The sequence below is a fragment of the Ursus americanus genome, chromosome X (genome assembly GCF_024610735.1).
Source record: "Ursus americanus isolate L20-20 chromosome X, mUrsAme1.1.p, whole genome shotgun sequence".
NCBI classification, from domain to species: Eukaryota; Metazoa; Chordata; class Mammalia; order Carnivora; family Ursidae; genus Ursus; species Ursus americanus.
The window spans coordinates 90738211-90763375 of record NC_142164.1 but is presented as its reverse complement, the minus strand read 5'-3'; the positions used below and the strand labels follow the sequence as shown (position 1 = coordinate 90763375).

The window sequence follows — 25165 nt, the reverse complement described above, 5'->3', positions numbered from 1 at the left end:
GAGTCTGTAGCAAGGTGCCCCTTCGGGCAGGCACAGCGCTAGTATTCAGCAGGTACACATACAGGAAAGGCTGCTCCAATTACTTATGGCTGGCCTCCATCTTGAATGGTCAGTGCCCGTGTTCAGCCAGCATCTAAAATATTTTTAATGCCCCTGGAGAAATGGCCAGTGCTAAGACTCTGAAGTGGGAACATGCCAGGTATGTTCAAGGAAGAACAGGGCAGCCAGTGTCGCTGTTGTGAAGGAGTAAAGGGAGAAGTACTAGGAAATGAGCTCAGAGAGGTAACAGGGCCAGACTACTGTATGCATTTTGACATTTAGTTGGAATAAGGTGAGGACGGTTGGAGGGTTTTGAGCAGATGTGGCTTTTCTTTGTAATTTTTTTTGTTTTTATGTTTTAATTAAGTTTTTTTGTACTCCAGTATAGTTAACATAGTGTTATTTTAGTTTCAGGTGTCCGATATAGTGATTCAGCAATTCATACATCACCCAGTGCTCATCACGATAAGTGCACTCCTTAATCCAAAATACATAAAGAACTTATACAACTCAACACCCCCAAACCAAAAACTCCAGTTAAAAAATGGGCAGAGGATGTGGCTTCTCTTTACACGGGATCTGGGGGCTGTGCTGAGAAACAGTTGTAGGGAAACAAATGGAGAAGCCAGGAGGCCAGTTAGGATGCCATTGTCTTACTGCAGGTGAGAAACTAGGCTTTGGAACAAGGAGATAGAAGGGGAGGTCGTGAATCCTGTGCACCGTTGGTGGGAATGCGAATTGGTACAACCATTGTGGAAAACATTATGGAGGTTTCTCCAAAAAAATTAGAAGTAGAACTACCATATGATCCAGTAATTCCACTACTGGGTATTTACCCAAAGAAAACCAAAACACTAATTGAAGAAGATATTTGTGCCCCTATGTATATTGTATCATTATTTACAATAGCCAAGATATGGAAGCAACCCCAATGTCCACTGATAGATGAATGGATAAAGAAGATGTGGTGTGTACACACACACACACACACATACACACACACACTGGAATATTACTCAGCCATAAAAAAGAATGAGATCATAGCATTTGTGACAACACAGATAGACTTAGAGGGTGTTATGCTAACAGAAGTACGTCAGACAGAGAAAGACAAATACCATATAACTTCACTTATATGTGCAACCTAAAAATCAAAATAAATGAACAAACTGGGACAAAACTAGAAACAGACTCATATATATTAGAGAATAGACTGGTGGTCGCCAGAGGAGAGGGGAATGAGGGGATGGGTGCAATAGGTGGAGGAGATTAAGAGGTCCAAACTTCTATTTATAAAATAAATAAGTCATGGAGATGAAAAGTAGGGGATAGGGAATAGAGTCAATAATATTGTAATAACATTGCATGGTGACAGATGGTGACTACACTAATTGTGGTGAGCATTGCATAATGTATACAATTGTCAAATCACTGTGTTATCTACCTGAAACTAATATCATATGTGAACTATGCTTTAGTAAAAATAGTATCTCAATACTGAATATAAAAAATCAATATTTATTTAAAATATCAACTCTTCCTATAATGCGACTTCAGAAAAATAAATCATGAACTTAAAGCAGAGGCTACGAACAGTCAGATTCTATAAATATTTTTCAGGAAAAGCCAAAAGGCATTCAGACAGATTGACTAATAATAGAAGATTTCTTTCAATACTTATAGTCTGAGTTGTACTTGCTGATAAGGTAAAAGGCATATTTAAAATTTCATAAGTATTTATACTAAACTTAGCAAGCAGTACCGTTCAATAGCCAGAGAAGTGTGTGGATAGTTGATGATTACCCCTACTTCTTGGCGACCTAACAAGGAATGATATTCAAAATGTTTAGTAACTGATCTGGCAGAGGCACTGAGCAATCAGCACAGAGTCTGGCCCAAGGCTGGGGCAGTATCCTGGGGGCCCTTCGATGCCATGTGTTAATCTGGATTGTGGGTCATGGTGTTCTGTTAAATCGGGGTAGAGGAGGTAAGCGGTGGCTGGGGAAACAGGGTGTTGAGAGTGGGGATAAACATAGGACCAGAGTACTAAGCTTGAGTATTACTCTGGGGACGCAAAGCTAGCCAGATTCTTATATAAAGTTCGTGTAAGGTTGGAGATATTATATCATCTTTCTTGCTAACCATGTATTAGAACACTCACAATTTTGTGAATGAAGAATTATTTTGAACAACTTTTGTGCTAATTAACAAACCTCTTGGTATAGATTTTATGGAGCAATTATTGATAGTAAGCCTTAGAGTTATATGGACTCCTGGTGAGGGTCCCCCCAAATGTCAGCTAGCTCCTCCGAAAGAGGAATAGGACATAAATATGGTCATCCTGCAGTATATTCAGATGGGAGGCTTTTAAAGTAAATTACAGGCATTATAATGGGTTTTTTTTTCATTTTTACTTCGTGAGAAGGAACATGGTTCTGAAAATTCCGTGGATTTGGCTGCCATTGAAAGCACTTATGAGGACCTCACAAAGAGTCATCGCAGAAACGTTTCTGGTACACCTTCCATAGCGGTGTCTGAGATCTCCCTCTCCTCAGGTGGGTATTTACAGCATGGTTACTCTTTTTTTTTTAAGTGACTAAATCATTTGAAATTAACTGCCTTGTGTGATATTAAGTGGATGTTCCATGATTTAGAAAATAGCCATCTTTCCTTGATCCATCATGGTAGGCCCATTCCATAAGAACAGCTTAAATGCGGACCCAGGTAATACCTGAGCCTCTTGCATTCATGCAAAATCCATTTGTTAAGTGTATACACTTGTCAGTCATCACTGCCAAGTTTCAGAGCTATACCAAATGTCAGTGCAGGAGTGTAGGAAACATAATTGGTTCGTTTGAGGGAAAGGTAAAGGCGCTTTCCCAGAATTCAAGGAAATGATAGTTCATTTGACATGGTGGTCATAAATGCCCTATATCTAGACAGATTAATTATCCTGTGGTTTAAATAAAAAGTTATTTGCAAGCAGCATTAAGGTATTAATAACAACCCTTTTCATTTGTATGGCATATTCAAATACGGTATATCATTTCACTTCCATCACAGCAACCCTGGGAAGCAGGTATTATTGGTGTTGTGATTTGATTACCTACGAATAAGAAAAGTCTTTAGAGAAATTTGCCATAGTTATGAAGCTTATGTCCACTGTGTAGAATTAAAATCATGACAAAATCCTCAACATGAGAAAGGTAACTGTTACCTAATGATGATATTTGCATAAAGCCTGAGGCTTTATTCTGTGTGCTGAGTTGGGGAGTCTTTCCTAGTCAGGAAGCTCCCAAAGCATATTCTAAATATATGTGGTTATTGTCGCATTTTGTTCAGGATGACAAGATTGGTTCTCCCGTTAAAAATTTTAATCTAGCACAGAGGCCAACCTCATAGATCATCAACAGCTAGTCAACAGCTCCTGTTTATTGAGTACGTATTCTGTGTCGGGCACTGTCCTAAGCACTTCTGCATTATTTAATTTACTATTTCAAATCCAAGTACGTGATTGCTCTCTTTAATCTTTCTCATGATGAGCAGCTGGATCTCTCTCAGCAGGACTGTTCGTTCTGTGTAAATAAACTGTGTCTTAGTAAGTTGTCCACAGCATTCCTGAACTGTGCATCGTTCTTTAAATTATATTTTTAAAAACAAAGTGTTCCTCTGATGAAAGAATGTTCTGGTGCCTAAAGAAATAGAACTTCCTCTCAGTTTACCTATAGCCACTCCCTTTTCATATGAAAGAATCTTGCTATCTCATTTAATAGCATTTTATGTCAGATATGAAAGCACAGTGAATTCTCCAAGTATATAAATCAGGAATGAGTCACGCTTTATTTTTTCCATGGGCTGATTATATTTTAAGGACCCATTCAATAAGAGTTTTTCAGTCTATGAGAAAAACAGGAACCTTAAACAGCTTAAAAATTTGCATTTTACAATAGAACATTAAGCTTTCTTTAATTGAAGATGAAATGAAGACATCACTGTTGGCAATGCTATCCAAGAAAATTTCAAAAAAATTTTTTAGAAAAGTGTGTTAGTATAAACAGTGTGAACTTATTGACTCTGTTGCTTTCGTGACACTCCATGCCCTGTGCCTAGAAAGAATGGGAATAAAGATAAAACATTTGCAATGAAAACTGAAATCTTCTTACAAAATAAGCTGATTCATATCTCTCCTTTACTCTTCCTTCCTCCAGACCGAAGTCGATCTGAGTTAGATCTGAGTGGGTCATTTCCAGAAGACTTAGAGAATACTGTAAACATAAGAAGCAAGTCTGTCCCTGGGGCTTTAGACAAAGACTTGGTAAGTTGGATATGGAAGAAAGTCTAATGATCATGAGGAAAGGGCACAGTCTTGTTCCAAACCTTTCCACTTTTAGGTGAGAATAAAGTGAAGATATATGATAATCCATTCCTATTAGTCTCCACATTCAATATACAAAAACAGCTAAAGAATGATTTAGAAAAGTTAACTGATAATCAGTATAATGAGTGAAGATTTTCACTAAAAGAACACCTGTTGGGTATTTCAGTTCCTGGCTTAACATCATTTAATCTAAACCTGGAAAGTGAAGGATCCCAACATTTCCTAAACCAAATATTATTTAGCTGACTATGTAGCTTATATGAACATTTCTACATCTGAAGTTACCCCTAATAAACTACTTTCTTAACCGAAACTAAATTATGTGAAAATTAATGTTTATGTGAACTCATTTATGAAATGAGAAGGTTGAGTTAGGTTATTTTTAAGGTTCCTTCCAGTTCTAGTATCTTGATTCTTATTTCTGTAATTGCTATAATGCAATTTGAACTCCTTGGAAGAAAGATATAACACAAATGCTAAATGACATTAATGTAATTTTCTGAAGCAAGCCAGGAAACTTAGTTCTAAAACTCAATGTTATTTACTAAAGAAACCTGGAAAGTATTTTTTAAATCCACCACAGAAAGCGATGTGTGTGTGTGGGGGGGAAGTGCAGGGAGTTAAGATTGAATGGTTTCAAAGCTTACTTCTGTTCAACCTTCAAAGAACAGCTAATTCCAATGTTATTAAACTATTCCTGATCCTAGAGAACTCAATAGCTGACATTAAAAATGCACTAGAGGGAATCAACAATAAATTAGAATATGCAGAAGAACAAATCAACAATCTGGAAGACAGGGTAACAGAAAGCAACCAAGCCGAAGAGCAAAAAGAAAAAAGAACAATACAAAATGAGAATAAATAGCTTATGGGAACTCAGCACGATCATTAAGCATAATAACATTTATGTTATAGGGATCCCAGGAGAAAAAGAAGGAGAAAAGGGGGCAGGAAACTTATTTAAAGAAATAAGAGCTGAAAGCTTCCCCAGTCTCGGCAAGGAAAACACACATCCAAATCCAAAAGGCACAGAGAGTCTCCAATAAAATGAACCCAAGGAGGTCCACGTTAAGACACATAATAATTAAAATGGCAAAAAAATAGTGATGAAGAGAGAATTTTAAAAGCTGCAAGAGAAAATAGTTAAATACAAGGGAAACACCTGAGTTTTTATCAGAAACTTTCTAAGTCAGAAGGAAGTGGCATGATATAAAGTCCTGAAAGGAAAAAACAAACAAAAAAAAAAACCCTACAACCAAGAATACCCAGCAAAGTTATTCAGAATTGAAAAAGAGATAAAGGGTTTCCTAGGTAAACAAAAGTTAAAGGACTTCAACACAAAAACTGTATCACGAAGAAATAGAAGATTTGAGTAGACCATGTAGTAACAATGAAATTGAATCAGTAATTGAAAAACTCCCAACAAGTAAAAGTCCAGAACCAGATGGCTTCACAGGTGAATTCTACCAAATATTTAAAGAAGAGTTAATACCTGTTCATCTCAAAATTTCCAAAAACTAGAAGAGGAGGAAAACTTTCAGATTCGTTCTATAAGGCCAGCATTATGCTGATACCAAAACCAGGTAAAGACATGATGAAGAAAGAAAACTGTAGGCCAGTATCTCTGCTGAACATAGATGCAGAAATCCTCAAAATATTAGTAAACTGAATCCAACAATACAGTTAAAAAATCATTCACCACAATCAAGTGAGATTTACTCCAGGGATGCAGGGGTGGTTCAGTATTCACAAATCAATTAATATGATACATCACATTTACAAGAGAAAGGAAAAAATATTATCATCTCAGTAGATGTAGAAAAAGCATTTGACAAAGTACAATATCCATTCATAATAAAAACTCTGAACTAAGGAGGTTTAGAGGGAACATATCTCAACATAAAGGCCATATATGAAAAAACTTAGAGCTAACATCAACTCGAGAACTTTTCCTCCAAGATCAGGAACAAGACAAGGATGTCCATTCTCACCAATTCAACATAGTATTGGAAGTCCTAGCCACAGTAATCAGGCAACATAAAGAAACAGAAGGCACCCAAATTGGTAAGGAAGAAGTAAAACTTCCACTATTTGCAAATGACATGACACTGCATATAAAAAACCCTATAGACTCCACCAAAGAACTGATAAATGAATTCAGTAAAGTCACAGGTTATAAAAATAATACACAGAAATCTGTTGCATTTCTATACACTAATAATGAAGTAGCAAAAAGAGAAATTAAGAAAATCCCATTTGTAATTGCACCAAAAAGAATAAAATACCTAGAAATAAACTTAACCAAAAGGTCAAAGACCTGTACTCTGAAAACTTATATAAACAGTCATGAAAGAACCTGAAGAGGATATAAGCTAATGGAAAGATATTCCATGCTCATGCATTGGAAGAACAAATATTGTTAAAATGTCCGTACTACCCAAAGCAATCTACAGATTTAATGCAATCCCTATCAAAATACCAACAACATTTTTCACAGAACTAGAACAAATAATCCTAAAATTTGTATGGAACCACCAAAGACCCCAAATAGCCAAAGCAGTCTTGAAAAAGAAGAACAAAGCTGGAGGTATCACAATCCCAGATTTCAAGCTATACTACAAAGCTGTAATAATCAAAACAAAGGTCACAAAAATATTCACAGAGATCAATGGAACAGAATAGAGAGCCCAGAAATAAACCCACGCTTATATGGTCAATTAATCTATTGCAAAGGAGGCGTGAATATGCAAGGGGAAAAGATAGTCTTTCCAACAAATGATGCTGGGAAAACGGGACAACAACATGCAAAAGAATGAAACTGGACCATTTTTTAACACCATACACAAAACTCAAATTGGATGAAAGCCCTAAATGTGAGACCTGAAACCATAAAACTTCTAGCAAAAAACATAGTGATTTTTTTACATCAGCTGTAGAAACATTTTTCTAGATGTGTCTCCTCAGGTAAGGGAAACAAAAGCAAAATTAAACTATTGGGACTACACCAAAATAACAAGCTGTTATCCCATGAAGGAAACCATCAATGAAAAAAAAAAAGGCAACCTACACAATAAGAGTAGATATTTGCAAATGATTTATCCATTAAGGGGTTAATATCCAAAATATGTAAAGAAGTTATGTAACTCAACACTGTGGCGGGGGGAGGGGACAATCCAATTAAACAGTGAGCAGAGGACCTTAATAAACATTTTTTCCAAAGAAGACATACAGATAGCCAACAGACACTTGAAAAGATACTCACCATCACTAAGCATCAGAGAAATGCAAATTAAAACCACAATGAGCTGTCACTTTACACCTGTCAGAATGGTTAGAATCAAAAAGAAATAAGTGTTGGCAAGGATGTGGAGAGAAAGGAACCCTCCTGCACTGTTGGGGGAATGCAAATTGATGAAGCCTCTGTGGAAAACAGTATGACAGCTCCTCAAAAAATTAAAAATGGAATTATCATATAATCCAGTAATTCCACTACTGGGTATTTATCCAAATAAAACAAAAACATTAATTTGAAAAGATATGCACACCCCTATATTTATCGCTGCATTATTTGCAATAGCCAAGCTATTGAAGCAGTCTAAGTGTGCATCCATAGATGAGTAGATAAAGAAGATGTGGTGTGTGTATACACACACACACACACACATACAATGGAACAGTGCTCAACCTTAAAAAAGAATGAAATCTTGCCATTTGCAACAGCATGGATGGACCTAGAGGGTATAATTTTACATGAAATAAGTCTGAGAAAGACAAATACCATATGATTTCACTTACATGTGAAATCTAAAAAGAAGTGAATAAACAAAAAGCATAATTAGACCTATAAATACAGAGAGCAAGCTGGTTATTGCCAGAGTAGACAGAGGTGGGGGGATGGATGAAATAAAGGGGGTTAAGAGTACACTTAACTTGCTGAGCACTGAGAAATACTTGGAATTGTTGAATCATTATATCATACACCTTAAACTAATATAACACTGTTTGTTAATTATACTTAAGTAAAAAAGATATTGAATTAAATGGGACACCTGGGTGGATCAGTCAGTTAAGCATCCGACTCTTGATTTCGGCTAGGTCGTGATCTCAGGGTCATGAGATCAAGCCCTGCATCAGACTCCATGCTGAACAGGAAGTCTGCTTGAGATTCTGTCTCTGCCTCTGCCCCTCCCCGCCCCTTGCATGTGCGTGCAAACGCTCTCTCCCTCTCAAACCTAAAAACAAAAGATATTGAATTAGTAATTTAAAATTCTCCCCTAAAGAAATGCTGAGGAATAAATTGCTTCATTGAAAAGGAAATAATATCAATTCTTTAACAAATTGCTCAGAAAATTTCTTCCCAACTAGTTTTGTGAAGCCAGTGTTACCCTGACAGCAAAGCTAGAGAAAGACATTGCAAGAAAAGAAAACTACAGAATCATATCCATTAGAATACAGATGGAAAAAGCATTTATAAAGTATTAGAGAACTAAGTCCAGTAACAAAAAAAGGATTGCATGCCATAACCAAGTGGGATTTATTCTGTCGATGCAAGGTTGATTAAGCATTTAAAAATAAATTACTGTAATATAGCTTATCAATATAATAAATGACAATAACCACATCATCTCAATAGATACAGAAAAAGCATTTGACAAAATTCATCTATTTATAATAAAACTCTCAAAAAATAAGGGTGAACTTTCTCAGTCTAATAAAGAGCACCTACAAAATTCCGACAGTTAAGATTACACATGATGGCAACAAAACAAAACAAAACAAACAAAAAAACTTTCCCCCTAAGTGCAAGAACAGGGCACAAGGATTATCACCTTCTTCATTTCTGTTCAACATTTTGCAGGAGATTCTAGCCAATGCAGTTAGGAAGGGGAAAAAGAAAAGAAAGTAAAAAGGAAAAATAGAAAGGAGGAAACAGGACAAAGGAAAGGAAAGCATCTCATTGGAAAGAAAAAGTAATAACTTCTTTATATGCAGTTTACATGATTCTGTATGTGAAAAATCCTAAAGAATCTAGAAAAATATTACTAGAACTAATAAGTCCACCAAGGTTGGAAGATATAAGATCAATATACAAAAATTAATTGTATTTCTCTATATCAGCAATGAACAATCTGAAATGAAATTAAGAATATAATTCCATCAAGAATAGCATGAAAAAGAATAAAATACATAGGAATAAAATTGTCAAAAAGCTGTAAGTTACACTGAAGTTTAGAAAAAATATTGCTGAGCTAAGTTGAAGAAGATCTAAATAAATAGACATTGTATGTGCATGGATTAGAAGATTCAATATTCTCTCCAAATCTATAAACTCAACATAAACCCTATTAAAATCAGTTATCTTGTGGAAACAGACATGCTGATTCTAAAATTTATATGGAAATGCAGAGGATCCAGAATAAGCAAAAAATTTCAAAAAGCAAAGTTGGAAGACTTTCTCTAGTAGATGTCAAAACTTTGTATACAGCTATGGTAATCAGTACAGTGCAGTATTGGTATAAACATAGGCAATCAAAAGAATATAATTGACAGTCCAGAAATAAGCCCTTATATTTTTAGTCAATTGATTTTTGGCAAGTCAGTGAGGAAAGGATCTTTTCATCAAATCATGATAGGACAACTGGGTATCCGTATGCCATAAAAACAAACAAACAAAAAACCCAAAACACATATGATGAATAAAAACTAACTCAAAATGGATTATATCCCTAAATGTAAGAACTAAAAGTATAACATTTCTAAAATGAAACCTAGGAGAAAATCTTTAAGACTTCAAGTTAGGCAAAGAATTCTTAGATATGACACCAAATATATGATGCATGATACACTCAAGAAAAAAATGATAAATTTTATCAGAGTTAAAATTTTGTATCTCAAAAGACATCATTATGAAAATGAAAAGACAAGCCATAGACTCGAGTAAAATATTTGTAGATACTATATTTGAAAAAGGACTTGTATCTAGAATATATAAAGAACCCCTACAATCGATATAAAAAAAGACAATCCTATTAGAAAATGGGTAAAAGATTTGAATAGATATTTTGCCAAAGGAGATTTATAAATATTCAATAACCACGTGAGAAGACGCATCACTAATTATTAGAGACATGAGTTATTAAAACTGCAATGAGATACCACTTAACACTACTAGAATGGCTATAAGCTAAAAGACAGAAATGTTGGCAAAGATGTACAGAAACCGAAGCCCTTCTATGCTGCTGTTCAGAAAGGTAAAATGGTACAGACACTCTGGAATAGAAGTTCGCCAGTATCTTTAAAAGTAAAACGTATAGTTACTATACAACCCAGCATTTCCATCCCTAAGTATCTGCCCAAGAGAAGTGAAAAGCTATGTCCACACAAAGATGTGCACACAAATGTTCATAGATACATTAGTCCTAATAGCCAAAGAGTGGAAATAATCCAGATATCCATCAATGGGTGAATAAATAAATTATATATTGTATTCCATACAATGAAATAATATTCAGTAATAAAAAGGAATGAAGTACTGATTCATGCTACAAGATGGATGAAACTAAAAACCACAATGCTTAATGAAAGAAACCAGACACAAAAGGCCACATATTGTGTGATTCCATTTATATGAAATGTCCAGAAAAGGCAAATCTATGCAGAAAGTAAAGCAGATTCATGGCTTCTAAGGGAGTGGGGATTGATTGCAAACAGGCATGAGGAAACATCGGGCTGATGGATATGTTTTAAAACTGGATAATGTTGATGTTTGCACAACTGTAAACTTGCTAAAAGTCACTGGAGTGTACACTTAGAGTTGGCAGATTTTATGGTTTGTAAATTATACCTCAGTAAAGCTGTGGGAAATAAGTAAATGGCATGGAGAGTAGATGACAAAACTTTGGCAATATATCGATAATTGTAAGTTGGGTGATCAGTTACAAGGGTTCATTATACTGTTTCCTCTATTTTTGTGGGTGTTTGAAAGTTTTCATATCTTTTTTTAAATAAAAAAATACAAGAACTAATAGTTCAAGTGCTATCAACTGGGCAGTAGCATACCCAGAAAAACCAAAAGAGAAAAATATAGAAAAGGGACTATTTGAAAAAATGATTGGGATTTATGTCTCAGGATTAAAGAAAAATCTGTTTCAATTGGAAAGTGCCAAAAATGAGATATAAGTAACAACTTATACCTAGGTACATTATAACCAAGAATATCAATTATAAGAGAAAATCCTTAAAAAAAACACAACTTCTAGAGAGAAATCCTATTACATACACATGAACAAGGATCAAATTAATATCAGAGTTTTCAACAATGACAGTGGGTACAAGATAAAAAGGCTCAAACTGAAATCGTTTTAAATGAAATAGGAGGAAGAAATCTCAGGAACTGTTGCAAGGGATATAAAAAGTAAAGGTGATTGTATAAGCTAGTAAAGTTGCTATCTTAATAAATACAAAGCTAAGACCAAAGAAGTGAGAGAGAATGTATACATAATAACTCAGACTTTAATTCTGTTCCAAATCATACTCAGCATGTTCTCCGACCTCAACACAGTTATGATAGGTATTAATAACAAAAACATAAGTTATCCCACAAATCTGCCAAGTAAAAACACACTGCTAAATAATTACTGGGTTAAAGAAGAAGAAATCATAATGAGCATATAAAAACAATCAGAACTATATGAAAATAACAATACTACCAAAAAAAGAGTAAAGAATGCAGCAAAAGTCTCACTTGGGAGAAAATTACATAACCTTAAATATTTATGTGAGAGAGGACGAAGGGGTGAAAATTATTCACTATGAATTTAACTTTTGGTGAGAAGAATTACACGTTAAACTCAAAGAAAATAAAAATAAAGATATAATTAAGAATAGAAATTAATAAAATTATAAAACAAAGATAAAATGCAAAACAAAAGTTGGTTCTTCGAAAAAAAAAAACTAACAAGGTAAATAATCTCTGGAAAGATCATCAATGAAAAAATACAGAAGGCAAAAACAAATAATACTATGAATGAAAAAATAAATGTAACTATAGATAAAACAGATATAATATCAACATTGATATACCAAGAATTTTGAAAACTTAGATGAAATGAATAAATTTCTATAAAAATATAATTTCCTCAAACTTGAAATTTCCAGACAGGGTAAATAAAACTGAAATAGTTAGAAATCTTCTCATAAAGAAAAAAGTCAGACCTAGATGACTTTGTTGGCAAGCTCTATGACACATTCAAGGAAATTACAATTCTAAATATTACACAAACTTTTGTATTGTAAAAAATATATATATAATATAAAATGCACTATTTTATTATTTTACCTATTTTTAAGTCTACAGTTCTATGGCATAAAATACATTCATATTGTACAACCATCCCTACCATCCATCTCCAGGAAGTTTTCATCTCCCCCAATTGAAATTCTGTACCTACTTTTTAAAAAGATTTTATTTATTTACTTAGAGCATGAGCAGGGGGGGAGGGGCAGAGGGAGAGGGAGAGAGAATCCCAAGTAGATTCCACACTGATCATGGAGCCTGATGCAGGGCTTGATCTTATGACCCTGAGATCATGACCTGAGTCCAGATTAAGAGTCAGATGCTTAACCAACTGAGCCACCCAGGCACCCCTGAAATTCTGTACCTGTTACAGTAAATCTTCATTTCCCTTTCCATCCAGCCCCTGGCATCCACCATTCTACTTTCTGTCTCTATGAATTTGATTACTCTAGAAACCTCATATAAGAATATACACACTTTTCCAAACAATTGAAAAAGGAGTATTTCAAACTGTATTATTGAGGCCAGTGAAAACCAGATATCAAAAGCAGATGAAGGCATTTTGAAAAAGAAAATGACTAGCTTATTGTATTCCTAAGTACAGATGGAAACATCCTAACCAAAATTTTAGCAAATTGAAATCAGTCATGTCTAGGAAACGTAAAACACCATCACCGAGCTGGATTTATCACAGGTTTACAATGATTTTTGTGATTTTTTTTAAATTTTAGAATGGTTTTAGATTTATAGAAAATTTGTTAAAACAAAAAATTCCCATGTACCCCATATCCAGTTTGTCTTATTAACATCTTGTATTTGTAAGTATGTTTGTCACAATGAACCAATACTGAGATATTAAAATTAACTAAAGTCCATAATTTATCCAGATTTCCTTGGTTTTTTACCAAACGTTCCTTTTCTGTTCCAAAATCCCGTCCAAAATACTGTATTACATTTCATTGTCATGTCTTCTTAGGCTCCCCTTGGCTGTGACAATTCCTCAGATTTTCCTTGTTTTTAATTAACTATTGTTTTGAGGTCAGGTATTTTGTAAAATTTTCCCTTAATTTGTGTTTGTCTGATGTTTTTCTCATGATCAGAAAAGGGTCATGTATTTTTAGAAGGAAGACCACAGTGACAAAGTGCATCCTCACCATATCATGTCAAGGGGACTGTTAAAAATCAAAATTCAGCTGAGTAAAATTGAAGATGTCATTGGCTTTATTAAATCATTAGTGAATCAGGCAGCATCCCATCTAGCAAGAAGAGGGGAGCTCTGAGGAGGTGCACAAAATGGAAGGTATTAATAAAAAGGAGGGTAGGGCAAGAAAGTTATTAGCAGTAGAAAAGGAGTGTTCTAGACAAGGGTGCTTTTCCTTGGGGGGGGGGAAGCAAGGGGTCTTATCATGTAGATTACTTCATCCCCCTTTGGGGGATGGAGAGGGCTCAAGTGGCAGACTAGTCGTTGCCATCAGAAGATTCCTGACTGACAGGTTAAGACTACATTTCTGCTGGAGGTTGAAACTGCAACTGGATGAGGTAGTAAGCCCTAGTGTGGGGGCTCCCCCTTAAGCAATGCCATTTTGGGCCCGTGGGGTGTTTTTGTTTGTTTAGGTTTTTTGTTTTTCTTTTTAGTTTCTTTTTTTAAGATTAATTTATTTATTTTAAAGAGAAGGGGCAGAGGGAGAGAATCTCAAGCAGAGTCTGTGTTGAGTGCAGAGCCCAACACGGGGCTCGATCTCACTACCCTGAGATCATGACCTGAGCTGAAACCAAAAGTCAGGTGTTTGACTGTGTCACCCAGGCTCGCCATTTTGTTTTTACACTACATACTATCAACATGACTAATTACAGTTGATGCTGACTTTGAACACCTGAATGAAGTACTGTTTGTCAGGTTTCTCCACTATCAAGTTACGCATTTCCAACTTTTCTATCTAGCACTATTTAGAACAGAATCACTTTATGTACAGCCCACACTGACAGAGTTATGTTCCACCTTCTTAAAGATGGAATATCTACATAAATTATTTGGAATATTTTTGCATGCGAAATTTGTCTCTTTTCCATCCATTTATTATTCAGTCGTTTATTTATATCAGTATGCTGATGGATATTTATTTTATACTTTGAGGTATAATCCATTACTATTTTATTTTATCGCTCAAATTTTTCCAGCTTTGGTCATTGGGAGCTGTTTCAGTTGGCTCCTATGTCCCTTTGACATACTTCTATCACTGTGAGTTGGTTTTTTGATGTTGTTGTTATTTTTGTTTTTGTTAGTTTGTTTTTGTTTTGTTTTAAGCACATTCTGACTTTCTAGGTCTATAAGTTGCTCCAGCTCATCTTGTGAGCTTATCAGTGAAAAAGGCAAATATATCAATATAAAAATAAGCAAGCTTTGAAAAAGTACTTCACAAGGAAATTTAGTTGGCCAATGATCAGAAAAAGGTACTCAACTTAGTAATAAGGGAAACAAAAATTAAAATCATGAGGATTTTAAATATTAACCTTAAAAATAGAAACTGCTTGTTAGTTTACCAGCAAAAGATACGTTTGTTTGGGAATGAAAAGAAAATTGTGATCTGAGACAAACAAGTTGTGGCAAAACCATAGGCAAGGCTGGGGAACAAAGGGGAGGTGTGCTTTTTTAAGGAGCAAAAGGGTATGTTGGGAAGGCTTTTATGAACTTAAAGTCCATTGGAATAAACTGGGAGTTTACTCAATGTGGTGGCTTCACCTTGGCTGAGCTGTTGCCCAGGGGAATGAGAAAAGTGACCCTACCTCCAGCTGAAATAGTAGAGTAATATCCATATACAAGGTCAAGTCCATGTAAAGTGAAGTTCATCTCTTCCTGTTGGATTCACAATTGACTACGTGTCATAGGGTATGAGAGCTCCCCATGCTAAAACATCCCGACTCCATTTTAGTGAGGCTTCCCTTACTAATTTTCACATAAACATCTACTACATTAGCAAGAGTGGAAAAAAAATCTGACAATACCAACTTTTGGGAGACAAGGATACGGAGCAGAGGGCACCCTCGTACATTGCTGGTTAGATTGTAGATTGGTACAATTACTCCCAATTGTTTGACATTATCTTAAAAGTAATATCGATAACCATGTGCAGACATGCATGCCTTATGACGTGGCGGTTCTTCTCACTGGGGCATACGTAAGGGAAACTTGTGTTTCTATGCATCAAGGTACATATTCAAGAATATTCGTAGCAGCTTTGTTAATAATAGGAAAGAAGTCTGGAAACAACCCAAATATTCAGCAACAGAAGAATGGATAGTGACATATCCTACCATTGAATAATAAATAAAAATGAACAAACTACAACAATATGAAACAATTTGGATGACTCTTAAAAGACTATAATATTGAGACAAAGAGGCAAAACCCGAAAGAGTATATAACATGTAATTCCATTTACAAAGAATTCAAAAACAGGCAAAACAAAATCCTACTGTTTGGGAATGTATACTTAGGTAGTAAAACTATAAAAAGCAAAGATGCGATTACCATAAGAGTTAAGATATTATTTCAAAGATGGGGGAGAAAGGGGTTTGTGATATGGAAAGAACAAAAAAGGGTCTTCTCCTTGGTCACTTTATATTACTATGCTGTACATTTATGTTTTATGCATTTTTCTATATGTGTCATATTTTATAATGAAATTCTTTTTTACTTGAAAACAGATTTCTATATATAAAAGAATCTCAATTTATAAAACTATGGTTAAAACACATTCTTATGATGACTTCCCAGATTTATGTGTGCACAATTTTCTATCATTTTTCACATAAACAAGGAGAAAGGCATGGAATGCGTAATATGTAAAATGCTGATTGAACCCCTGGGCAAGAGGAAACAAAGGGAGGAGAGGAAAAGCAAAAAAGAAAGGTGTTCTTTAAAAAAAAATGCATGATATATTCTATTTATGTGTGATTGTGTATGTAGGAATGTGTGTACATATCTTAAAATTTTGACATTTTGTCATTAATGTATTAATGAGAGATCTAAGCTTAATTTATATTTATCTATATTGCTTGAAATTTTACTATAAAAATGTCTTGGTTAAATAACCGGGAGGATGGGGGGGAAGAAAAGTAAAATCTGGAATTTTGGACAAGAATCCAATGTCTAAAATAGTTTACTCTGTCAGATTTTTAAGATCTGTTTCCCCATCTTGATAGTATGTGCACACCTGTGTGCACAGACCCCTTTTTCTAATTAAAAAAATAACTTAAGTACATTGCCCAAAGCTTAGAGATCAGGGAGGTACAAGTTGAATACCCAAGTCTGTGTGATTCCAAATTTCATGTTCTTTTCATAAAGCAAGCACCACCAGGAAGGAGGTCCCGCTCCTCTGATGAAGCAATTCAGGTTGAATGGGTAGCAAAAAAAAAAAATTCAGGATAGGGTGATTTCTAGATATTTGTATTGGATTTTTTAGGTATTTAAAAAGAAAGTGGTTTTTGAAGTGAAATTCTTTCTAGGAAAGAAATAAACCAAACCACTGATTTTCTCCTCCTTCCTTAGGACTCCTTGGAAGAGACTGAGGAAAGTGTTCATGACTTAGTGTCCTCCCGGTTTTCTGCCAACACCCACAGTCTAGCAAGTGGCCTGTCAACCGTAAGCAGTTCTCTAGCATGTGACGGGAAGCTTCTTCTTTCCCTTGTTGGTTTTCTGTACTTTTTCCAAAGGAGATACGAATGTTCTTGAGAATATGTGTGACAGTGAGTTAAAAGTCATTATAATCTCCTGTTTGCCCTTTGCCCACACAGTACTTTTTGGTCTAATTTTATGTGAGCTTTTCCTTCCCTCTCCTTCCATGGTCCTCACCCAGTTTTTAAAACCTCTTCACTCCCTAATTCAGGCTCTCATCAGCTCAAGCCCATCAACTATCACAGTTCTCTGCTGATACATTTCTTTCCCGGCTACCATTCTGTCTGTTTCGAACCATCCACCATGCTGTTACCAGTCATTTTCCCAAAACACATACCTAGTCAGCTTTCCTTCCGGCTCACTGTCCATAGCTTCTCACTCACTGCCTATAGAATAATGTCCCTTCTTACTTTCATGTTCAAGGCTTTGCTTGAGAAGTAGGCTTTAGGAGCCCCGTATCCTCATATGTGTCTATGTGTATGTGCCTATAAATCTTTTTCTTTTCTCCTCTGATTTCTGTCTGTTGCTCTAATACTCTTTTTCCTTTGGGCGACTTTCTTAAAGAATTCTCAAGCAGGCTCTGACAGGAAGTGGACCTACCTAAATGTCCCTGATGCTGACTCAGACACTGTGAGTTTTCAGTCTTTCCTTTTCCTTCTTTCCAACTATGCTTTGCCAATTTCATGGTATGGGAAATCTGATTAGGTGGGCAGTTTTTCCAGCACTTATCTTTTTCTGACTTGTATACAGTTAACCAGAGTTTCTCTTTAAAGGGTAAACAACGTTATGGGAATCCAAGTATCCCAAGGAAAGAAATTCGTTAAACATTAGAGTCTAAGCGCTAGTCAAAATACATATGGTTCAACAGGATTTACCATTAATGAGATACCTTTAGAATAAAAATCTCTATTTTAAATCACAACATTGGCTCGGTTAAGAGCATAAAGTTTGGTTAGTAGCAAAATTGCCTTAGCTGCCTTAATTTCTCCCAAGCTTCAACATATGTGGGTTTCTAAGTTTTCTCCTATCTGTAGGGTCCCCTGCTTACTGAGGACTTCTTTGAAGATGTGGCTACTGAGAGATGTGGTGTAGATGCAACTGGGTGATAGGAGGAGGTGGGGAGGCATGCTGGGAACATCCTCAGACTAAAAAGCCAGAGCTCTTGCTGTGTCTTGGCACTGCCAGTAATTTCTGTGAGCCAGAGTTTTGTCAAATGTAATAGGGGGGAGGGGCTTATTCGCAAAGCCCTTGGAAGTCAAAGAATAGTCCACAGACCAGCAGCCTTGCCTCACTTGGGGCAGAGACTCTAACACTGTCAATTCACGGAGCCCTTAGTGATCTTTCATCCCACTCCTGAGCCAAAAGTGACAGCCGACTAACCCATTTATTAAGTAGCTAGTGATGTGAAATGTTGGGGTTCAGGAGTAAATTCTTGAGACGTCTTTGGTGCAAAAAGGGTGGTTTTATTAAAGCATGGGCACAGGAACCATGGGCAGAAAGAGTGGCACTAGGGTTGTGAGGAGTAAGTGATGATATACTTTCAAGTTAGGAGGGGGTTGGGGATAGCTTAAGTCTCTAAGGAATTTGGAAGCGAGGTTTCCAGGACCTTGAGGGGCTCGTTGTTGTTAGGATAACAACTGTTATCCAGTTTACTACTGTCTAGTAAAACCCTGGTCATGAGCCCCTTCGGATGTATATCAGGGAGCCATATCCTTGGAGGATGACGGCTAACCTATATCTTGGGGGCTAGTAGAGCTAAAGGAAGTTTCCAAAGGGATTTTTCTCTATTAAAGAAGACATGGGATCCTGGAGGTCGGGCTCACATCAAGCTGAGGTTGCCTTTTGCCTCTAGCAAAAGTATTAACATTGAGATAGTTGAGTTCCTGGAGGAAGGTCATCTCCTGCCTGTCTTAAGTATTTGTCAATGGGCTGCAAAGGAAATTTAATTTTTTCTATATTTCTTTTGCCTTTGTTCTCCACATCAGTTAGGTCAAAAAAAAACTTTATAAGCACTGGTATCCTAACAACTTAGCAGACATGCAAAACAATACTGCACATACATTGAAAGAAAAATAGTTTTATTCCATTCTTAAATAGCCCGTTATCCTTACTTAATGGGACGTGGGTACCTGTCGGGCACTTCACAACTCGTCAAATCTTGGAATCTGATTGGACACCACCACTTTTATTTCCCTGTCCATGTTGATTTTGATGCAGTACTTACTTATTTTTCACAGCAACTGTCAAAAACTCAGCTTCACACAGACAGGACTTAACTGAAAAGCATAAATTGTGATGTAATGTTGACACCATGAACTACTGCTAAGAGTTTTCATGGTGTCTGATGTCACTGTGTTTCTCTTGAAATTTTAAAATACCCCATGGGCCCCCTCTGAGGTTGCTGTGGTGCTCTGGGATGCCTCGATGCACATTTTTGCAGACTGTGGACCTAGGAGTTTGTTAGAAACGAGGAGAACTCTCAGACCCCACCTGAGACTGACTACGTCAGAATCCTCATTTTCACAAGATCCCCAGGTGATTTATGTGCAATTAAAGTTTGAAAAGCACTACTCAGAGCCACCTGTTATTATGAAGATTCTGTTTTGTTTTAGGAATGGGAAAGACAAATGAGCTCACTCACTGGCTCTCTTGAAATTATGATTTCTCAGTAATTATGGAATTCTTGGTTTACTCTTGCCCTTGACTTAAGTTTAGAAGAGATCCCGGCCACATTCCCTACATCCTGTTCTTTGATCAGTCTCTGAGCAACTAGAGGAATGTCATGACTTCTGTTATGCATATCAGACAAAGTGGGAAGTCTAGGCTCTCTTTGTACTTACTCTAGTCCTTCCCAGTGGTTCACAGACAGGGCTTTTGAAACTGCTGGGTCACTCATGAAAGCCTTCTAAGTGGTCTCTTGTGATAGTCATGTTGCTAAGATACAGTTTTGACACTGAAGGATAATTTTGTTACATTTAATTTAAAATATGTCTCTTGTCACTCGTGTCTAATCAGAAATTCATTCTGGAAGGTTTTGACTTTTTTTCTTACATTTTATTTTATTTGTTTGTTGGTGTGTTAATGGATTGCTTAGTGTTCTATTTTGTGGGTGGTTATTTTACAGAGGTTTACAAAGCCCTGGTCTTACACTACCTACGTGATCAAAACAGCTGCCCAGGGAGTTCCCAGCATGCCCTTGTTAAAGCTGCAGTTATGGCTTCCCAGAGACTGCTGGGATGCTCTCTGTGGGTATCAGAGAGAGAAACTTGTGGCTTCTGCTAGCACAGAATATATGAGCTTCTCTTTGTCCTGATGGATGCATTCTAGACCTTGAAGTAGATTGACCTTGAGTCTACCAGTGAGAGAGGCAAAAGCTACAGGGATGAGGAGAGGACATGGGATTGGAAACGCCTCAATGACCCCGTATTCATTAGAAGTGAATAAACAAAGGCTATTCACTTGCCCAGAAAGGCAACACTTCCCCCCTCAACAAGTTTCCTGCCTTCCTTTCGAATGCTCCTTAAGTCTTCTTGTCCCTTGTCAGGCTTGGATTTTATACAATACCAAGAAAACGAAGCAAATCAAGTGATTTTTGCTTGCTTCACTCACCCTAGACTTTGCTGCTCATTATAAAGAATAGGAATTCTAATTGAATAAAGGGGGTGGCTTCTGTGAAGAGCTCATTAGAGTCTGGACACCTCTTTTCATCTTGTTTATTCCAGACCAGCCTTAACAGCATGATGAGTGTTTACAGTGAAACAGGAGACTATGGCAACGTGAAGGTCAGTGGAGAAATCCTTCTCCACATCAGCTACTGCTACAAAACTGGCGGGCTCTACATCTTTGTCAAGAATTGCAGAAATCTGGCCATAGGAGATGAAAAGAGACAGAGGACAGATGCGTAAGCATATAACATATTCCTCGGACTGTTTCAATCACTGCTTTCTTTGTCAGCATGTGTGGTTTTGTCTCAGCATTCCTCTTGATTCAGAGCCTTCTCAGAAGGTCGATTGTCATTTTCCTCCTGTGCAACACTTCTAAATATTCTCTAAGTGTATGTATAATGATCGTGTCCGTGATTATCTGATTTTTCCAAAGCTACTAGTCGACACGATTCAGGACTGACGTATTTGTAGTTTACACAGAGGTAGCCCTGGGATGGAGGCTGGCTGACACCTTGGCATACCCCAGAGTCTCTGAGTATCCTGTTCTCCAGAGAAAATCACCAAGCTGTTAGCCTAATTGAATGACCCAAAAGGACAATTTTGAGGCTCTCAGGATTCCAGATATCATCTGGGAGGCAGGTATGGACCATGGTACATTGGAAGGGAGCTAGAAGAAAGATGTGTCAGGGACTCCCAGGGTCATTGCCAGGCTTGATGATTTACTAGGAAGACTCACAGGACTCCCCTTATAGTCATAAGCATCAAAGAAAAAAGACATGTGTGGTGAAGTTCGGAAGAATCCAGGCTTCAACTTCCAAGTGTCCTCCCCCACTGGGGTCACATAGGATGTGCTTAATTCCTCCAGCAACAGGTCGTGGGAGCACCTGTGCAGTGCTGTTTACCAGGGAAGCTCGTTTAGAGACTCAACTGATCACATACTGAAATTCCAGTCTCCGTGAAGGAAAGCAGATGTTCCGCCTAAGCCATATTATTTTTACAAATAGTTTAGTCACAGCGAGCCACTTACATCTGTCTGTTCTGGGAGTGATGAGAATCCTCCTAAAATCCAAGTTTCCAGATGCCGGCCAATGGCAAAAGTTATAAGCAGGCATTTCCAAGGACAGCAATCTGAGGCCTGCTGTGTTACCCCTTTCCTCCGTAATAGGTGACCTAAGTCCAATGACCAACTCAGAGAAACTGTTTCCAAGCATCTAAAGATAGACAAATGGGAGTGGGGCACCTGACTGTCTCAGTCAATGGAGTATGTAGCTTTTGATCTCGAGGTTGTGAGTTCAAGCCCCATGCTGGGTGTAGAGATTACTTAAAATTTTTTAAAAATTGAAAAAAAAAAGATAGCCAAATGAGTGGCTTCTGAGTATAGATTGGTCCACCTACTTCCTCAGCTAAATATCCAAGGGCTTCAGGACCAATATAATCACTTAGAGTGGCACGGAAAGAGGTCATCTAAAGCCCTGCTAGATGTGCTTCGTGGCCCTGGTCTTGTCTTGTACATCGCAGTCTTGTACGTCTTGTGCATTTCTAAGTCTGCCTTGATGCCCCTACTCCGAGAGGCTCCTGGGATAGCTCAACACAAGGTGTCGGGTAGAATTGCCATTGTGACATTGGGTTGTTATTTCCTATTTGTTCTTTTTCACCATTTTCTTTCATTCGTCCATGACCATGGATTCATCAGAAGTCCTGACATCGGAATGGTGAGGAATATAACCCTACAGTATTTCGTGAGACCATCGATCCTATGAATAGATGACATTTATTGAGTAGTATAACATGTCAGCTCCCTGTATCAACCAATTTAGTCCTTGCAAGGCCGTAAGTTAGGGACTGTTACCCAGTTTTACAGATGAGGAAACTGAGGCACAGAGAGGTTACCTAGGCTCAAAATCATGGAGTGATTCAAGCCTAGTTGGCTTGACTTCAGAGCCCACACCCTTTATCACTATACTTCACTGCTTCTCTCTTATTGGAAGCCCAGAGTTATATTTGAAGGTATCCTGCCATGTAGACAACATTCTGTTTGGTTCTTTCATGTTTGCTGGCCTATTCCCTTCACCTCTTTTAGTCACTGAAGTCCCTGACTGTTCCTTGCAAAGTAGATGTCTCCCAATAATTACTTTCATGTTTTTCATCTACAGTTATGTCAAGTCATACCTTCTTCCTGACAAGTCCAGAAGCAATAAGCGCAAGACCAAGATCAGAACGGGCACCAACCCAGAATTCAATGAGACACTAAAGGTAAGTACACGCTCTCTCATAGTCACTCAAGTGATACCATTCATACCCTCATGGGTTTAAAATGGACGACAGAGGATTTGCATGTCCAGGCTTAAATATCTTTTAGAAAAGTAGAATTTGAATAAATTCGTGTCATACCCTTAGCTTTCCTAACAGTTTTTGGAAAAGAAAATCTGTAAACCACCCTTAACTCTTTATTTCTCTGCTGCTGCTAAAGTGACACCCGAAGGAAAGACAATCCAGTGACATTCCACCTGAGCCCGTGTATCTTGTCAAAAAATGTTTCACCCTTGGGAAAACTGGTTTTTCTAGTTCCCCTTAAAAGGAGGGTGTCCCAGTTTTGACACAAACTTAGCAAGTCACTTTGTACACACTCCTCGTTCTGCTCACACAGCATGAGTATATGTGATTTCTTGTCAGGTTTCAGAGTTGAGCTAAATTTAGGCCTGTGGTTAAGGAACAGTGGTGATGCATGGTTGGATTTGAGGAACCTCAGAGAAAGTGACCTCAATAAGACATGACCCAGGCCCCAATCCTGGAGACATTCCTTCCCCCATGGACTTCTATGTAACACCCCCCTTTCCCACCCTCAACCAATCTAGCCTGGTAAGAAAGACCTGGGGAGACTGGAATGTAGAAGTTATTGCCAGTCGCAGGGAAGAGTACAGACCTTGTAGGCAGAGTGAGGGAGTCAGAATCCACCATAGCAGGAAGTTGGTAGGTGGGGACATCCATCAGTGGGGTCATGTTTGGAAGCAGGAACCAATATGAAGACAGATCAAAATGAGAATGAATGAATATAGGCAGGGGGTGAATCCGGTGGCCCTAATACCGTAGCAAAGCTGAGCCCAAGCAGAATAGATGGAGTGACTTGGCAAATTCAGGAAGCAGGGAGCCAAGGTCAATCATGCCAGGAACAGCAAGGACGGGTATAGAGGCAAATCCAAGACCAAGAAACAGTCTGAAGTGTGATCTCAGGTGACAGTTGCCGAGAACTGGCAGCAGGTTCGAGGGTGTACAAGGCATGTGGCTGTGGATCACGTTGTGCTGAAAAGAAAAAGCTACCCCAGCAATATTTTCTTTCTGCTCAATCTCTGTATTGGTCTCTTCACTCCTGCACTTATGTGAGACTTGATGAAGTTTGGTGTTTGCAAGTTTCTCACTGACAGTACTTTTCTGGATCTGGGGGTTCTCGTCATGACTAAAATAAGACAGAGAAGTTGGAGAGTTGATATAGCAAACATTAAGCTTACGAAGTCGATGTTGAAAAACGATTTGCAGAGGAAAACTGGCTAAAATTGGAAAGGGGACAATCTTCATTACCTAACACTTTCTATTTACTACTTAAAGTTTATTGACTTTTTCCTAAATAATTGGCTGATTCATCTTTCAGTGCAAGGTCTAAACACAAAATGAGTTTATGGCATAGAACACCAGTTGTCGCATAAACAAGGAAAAATGCAGTGGTTTTTTGTGTGTTTGTTTCGGTCATGTTACTAGTGTGTATGAAAGATGGTGAAAGTAAGTTTCAGCCTATCGTAGAATTGGGCAGAGCCCTCCACGTGGAGTGTGACATTGTGACTCTCGTTTGCAGTACACCATCAGCCACACCCAGCTGGAAACAAGAACTCTGCAGCTCTCGGTCTGGCATCATGATCGATTTGGACGTAACAGCTTCCTTGGAGAGGTGGAGATTCCTTTTGACTCATGGAACTTTGAAAATCCAAGTGATGAGTGGTTTGTGCTTCAGCCCAAGGTAGGAAATGCCTCCAGATTAATCAAAGAGTTATGCAACGGGACAAGTTAGGAACAAAATTGATGTCACAGGCCTGGAGAATCTGAAGACGTCTCCTTTTCAA

At 37.4% G+C, this 25165-nt stretch overlaps 1 protein-coding gene across 1 annotated transcript in view; it reads left to right on the top strand.

Moving 5' to 3' along the window:
* SYTL5 (synaptotagmin like 5) overlaps positions 1-25165 on the top strand; it is a 133735-nt gene that overhangs the window by 92468 nt on the left and 16102 nt on the right. Inside the window, exons 8-13 of the mRNA XM_087859445.1 lie at positions 2462-2594; positions 4248-4354; positions 17263-17355; positions 21111-21289; positions 23207-23306; positions 24901-25062. Of these exons, the coding sequence (XP_087715571.1) occupies positions 2462-2594; positions 4248-4354; positions 17263-17355; positions 21111-21289; positions 23207-23306; positions 24901-25062 (774 nt within the window). The remainder of the gene's footprint in view (positions 1-2461; positions 2595-4247; positions 4355-17262; positions 17356-21110; positions 21290-23206; positions 23307-24900; positions 25063-25165) is intronic.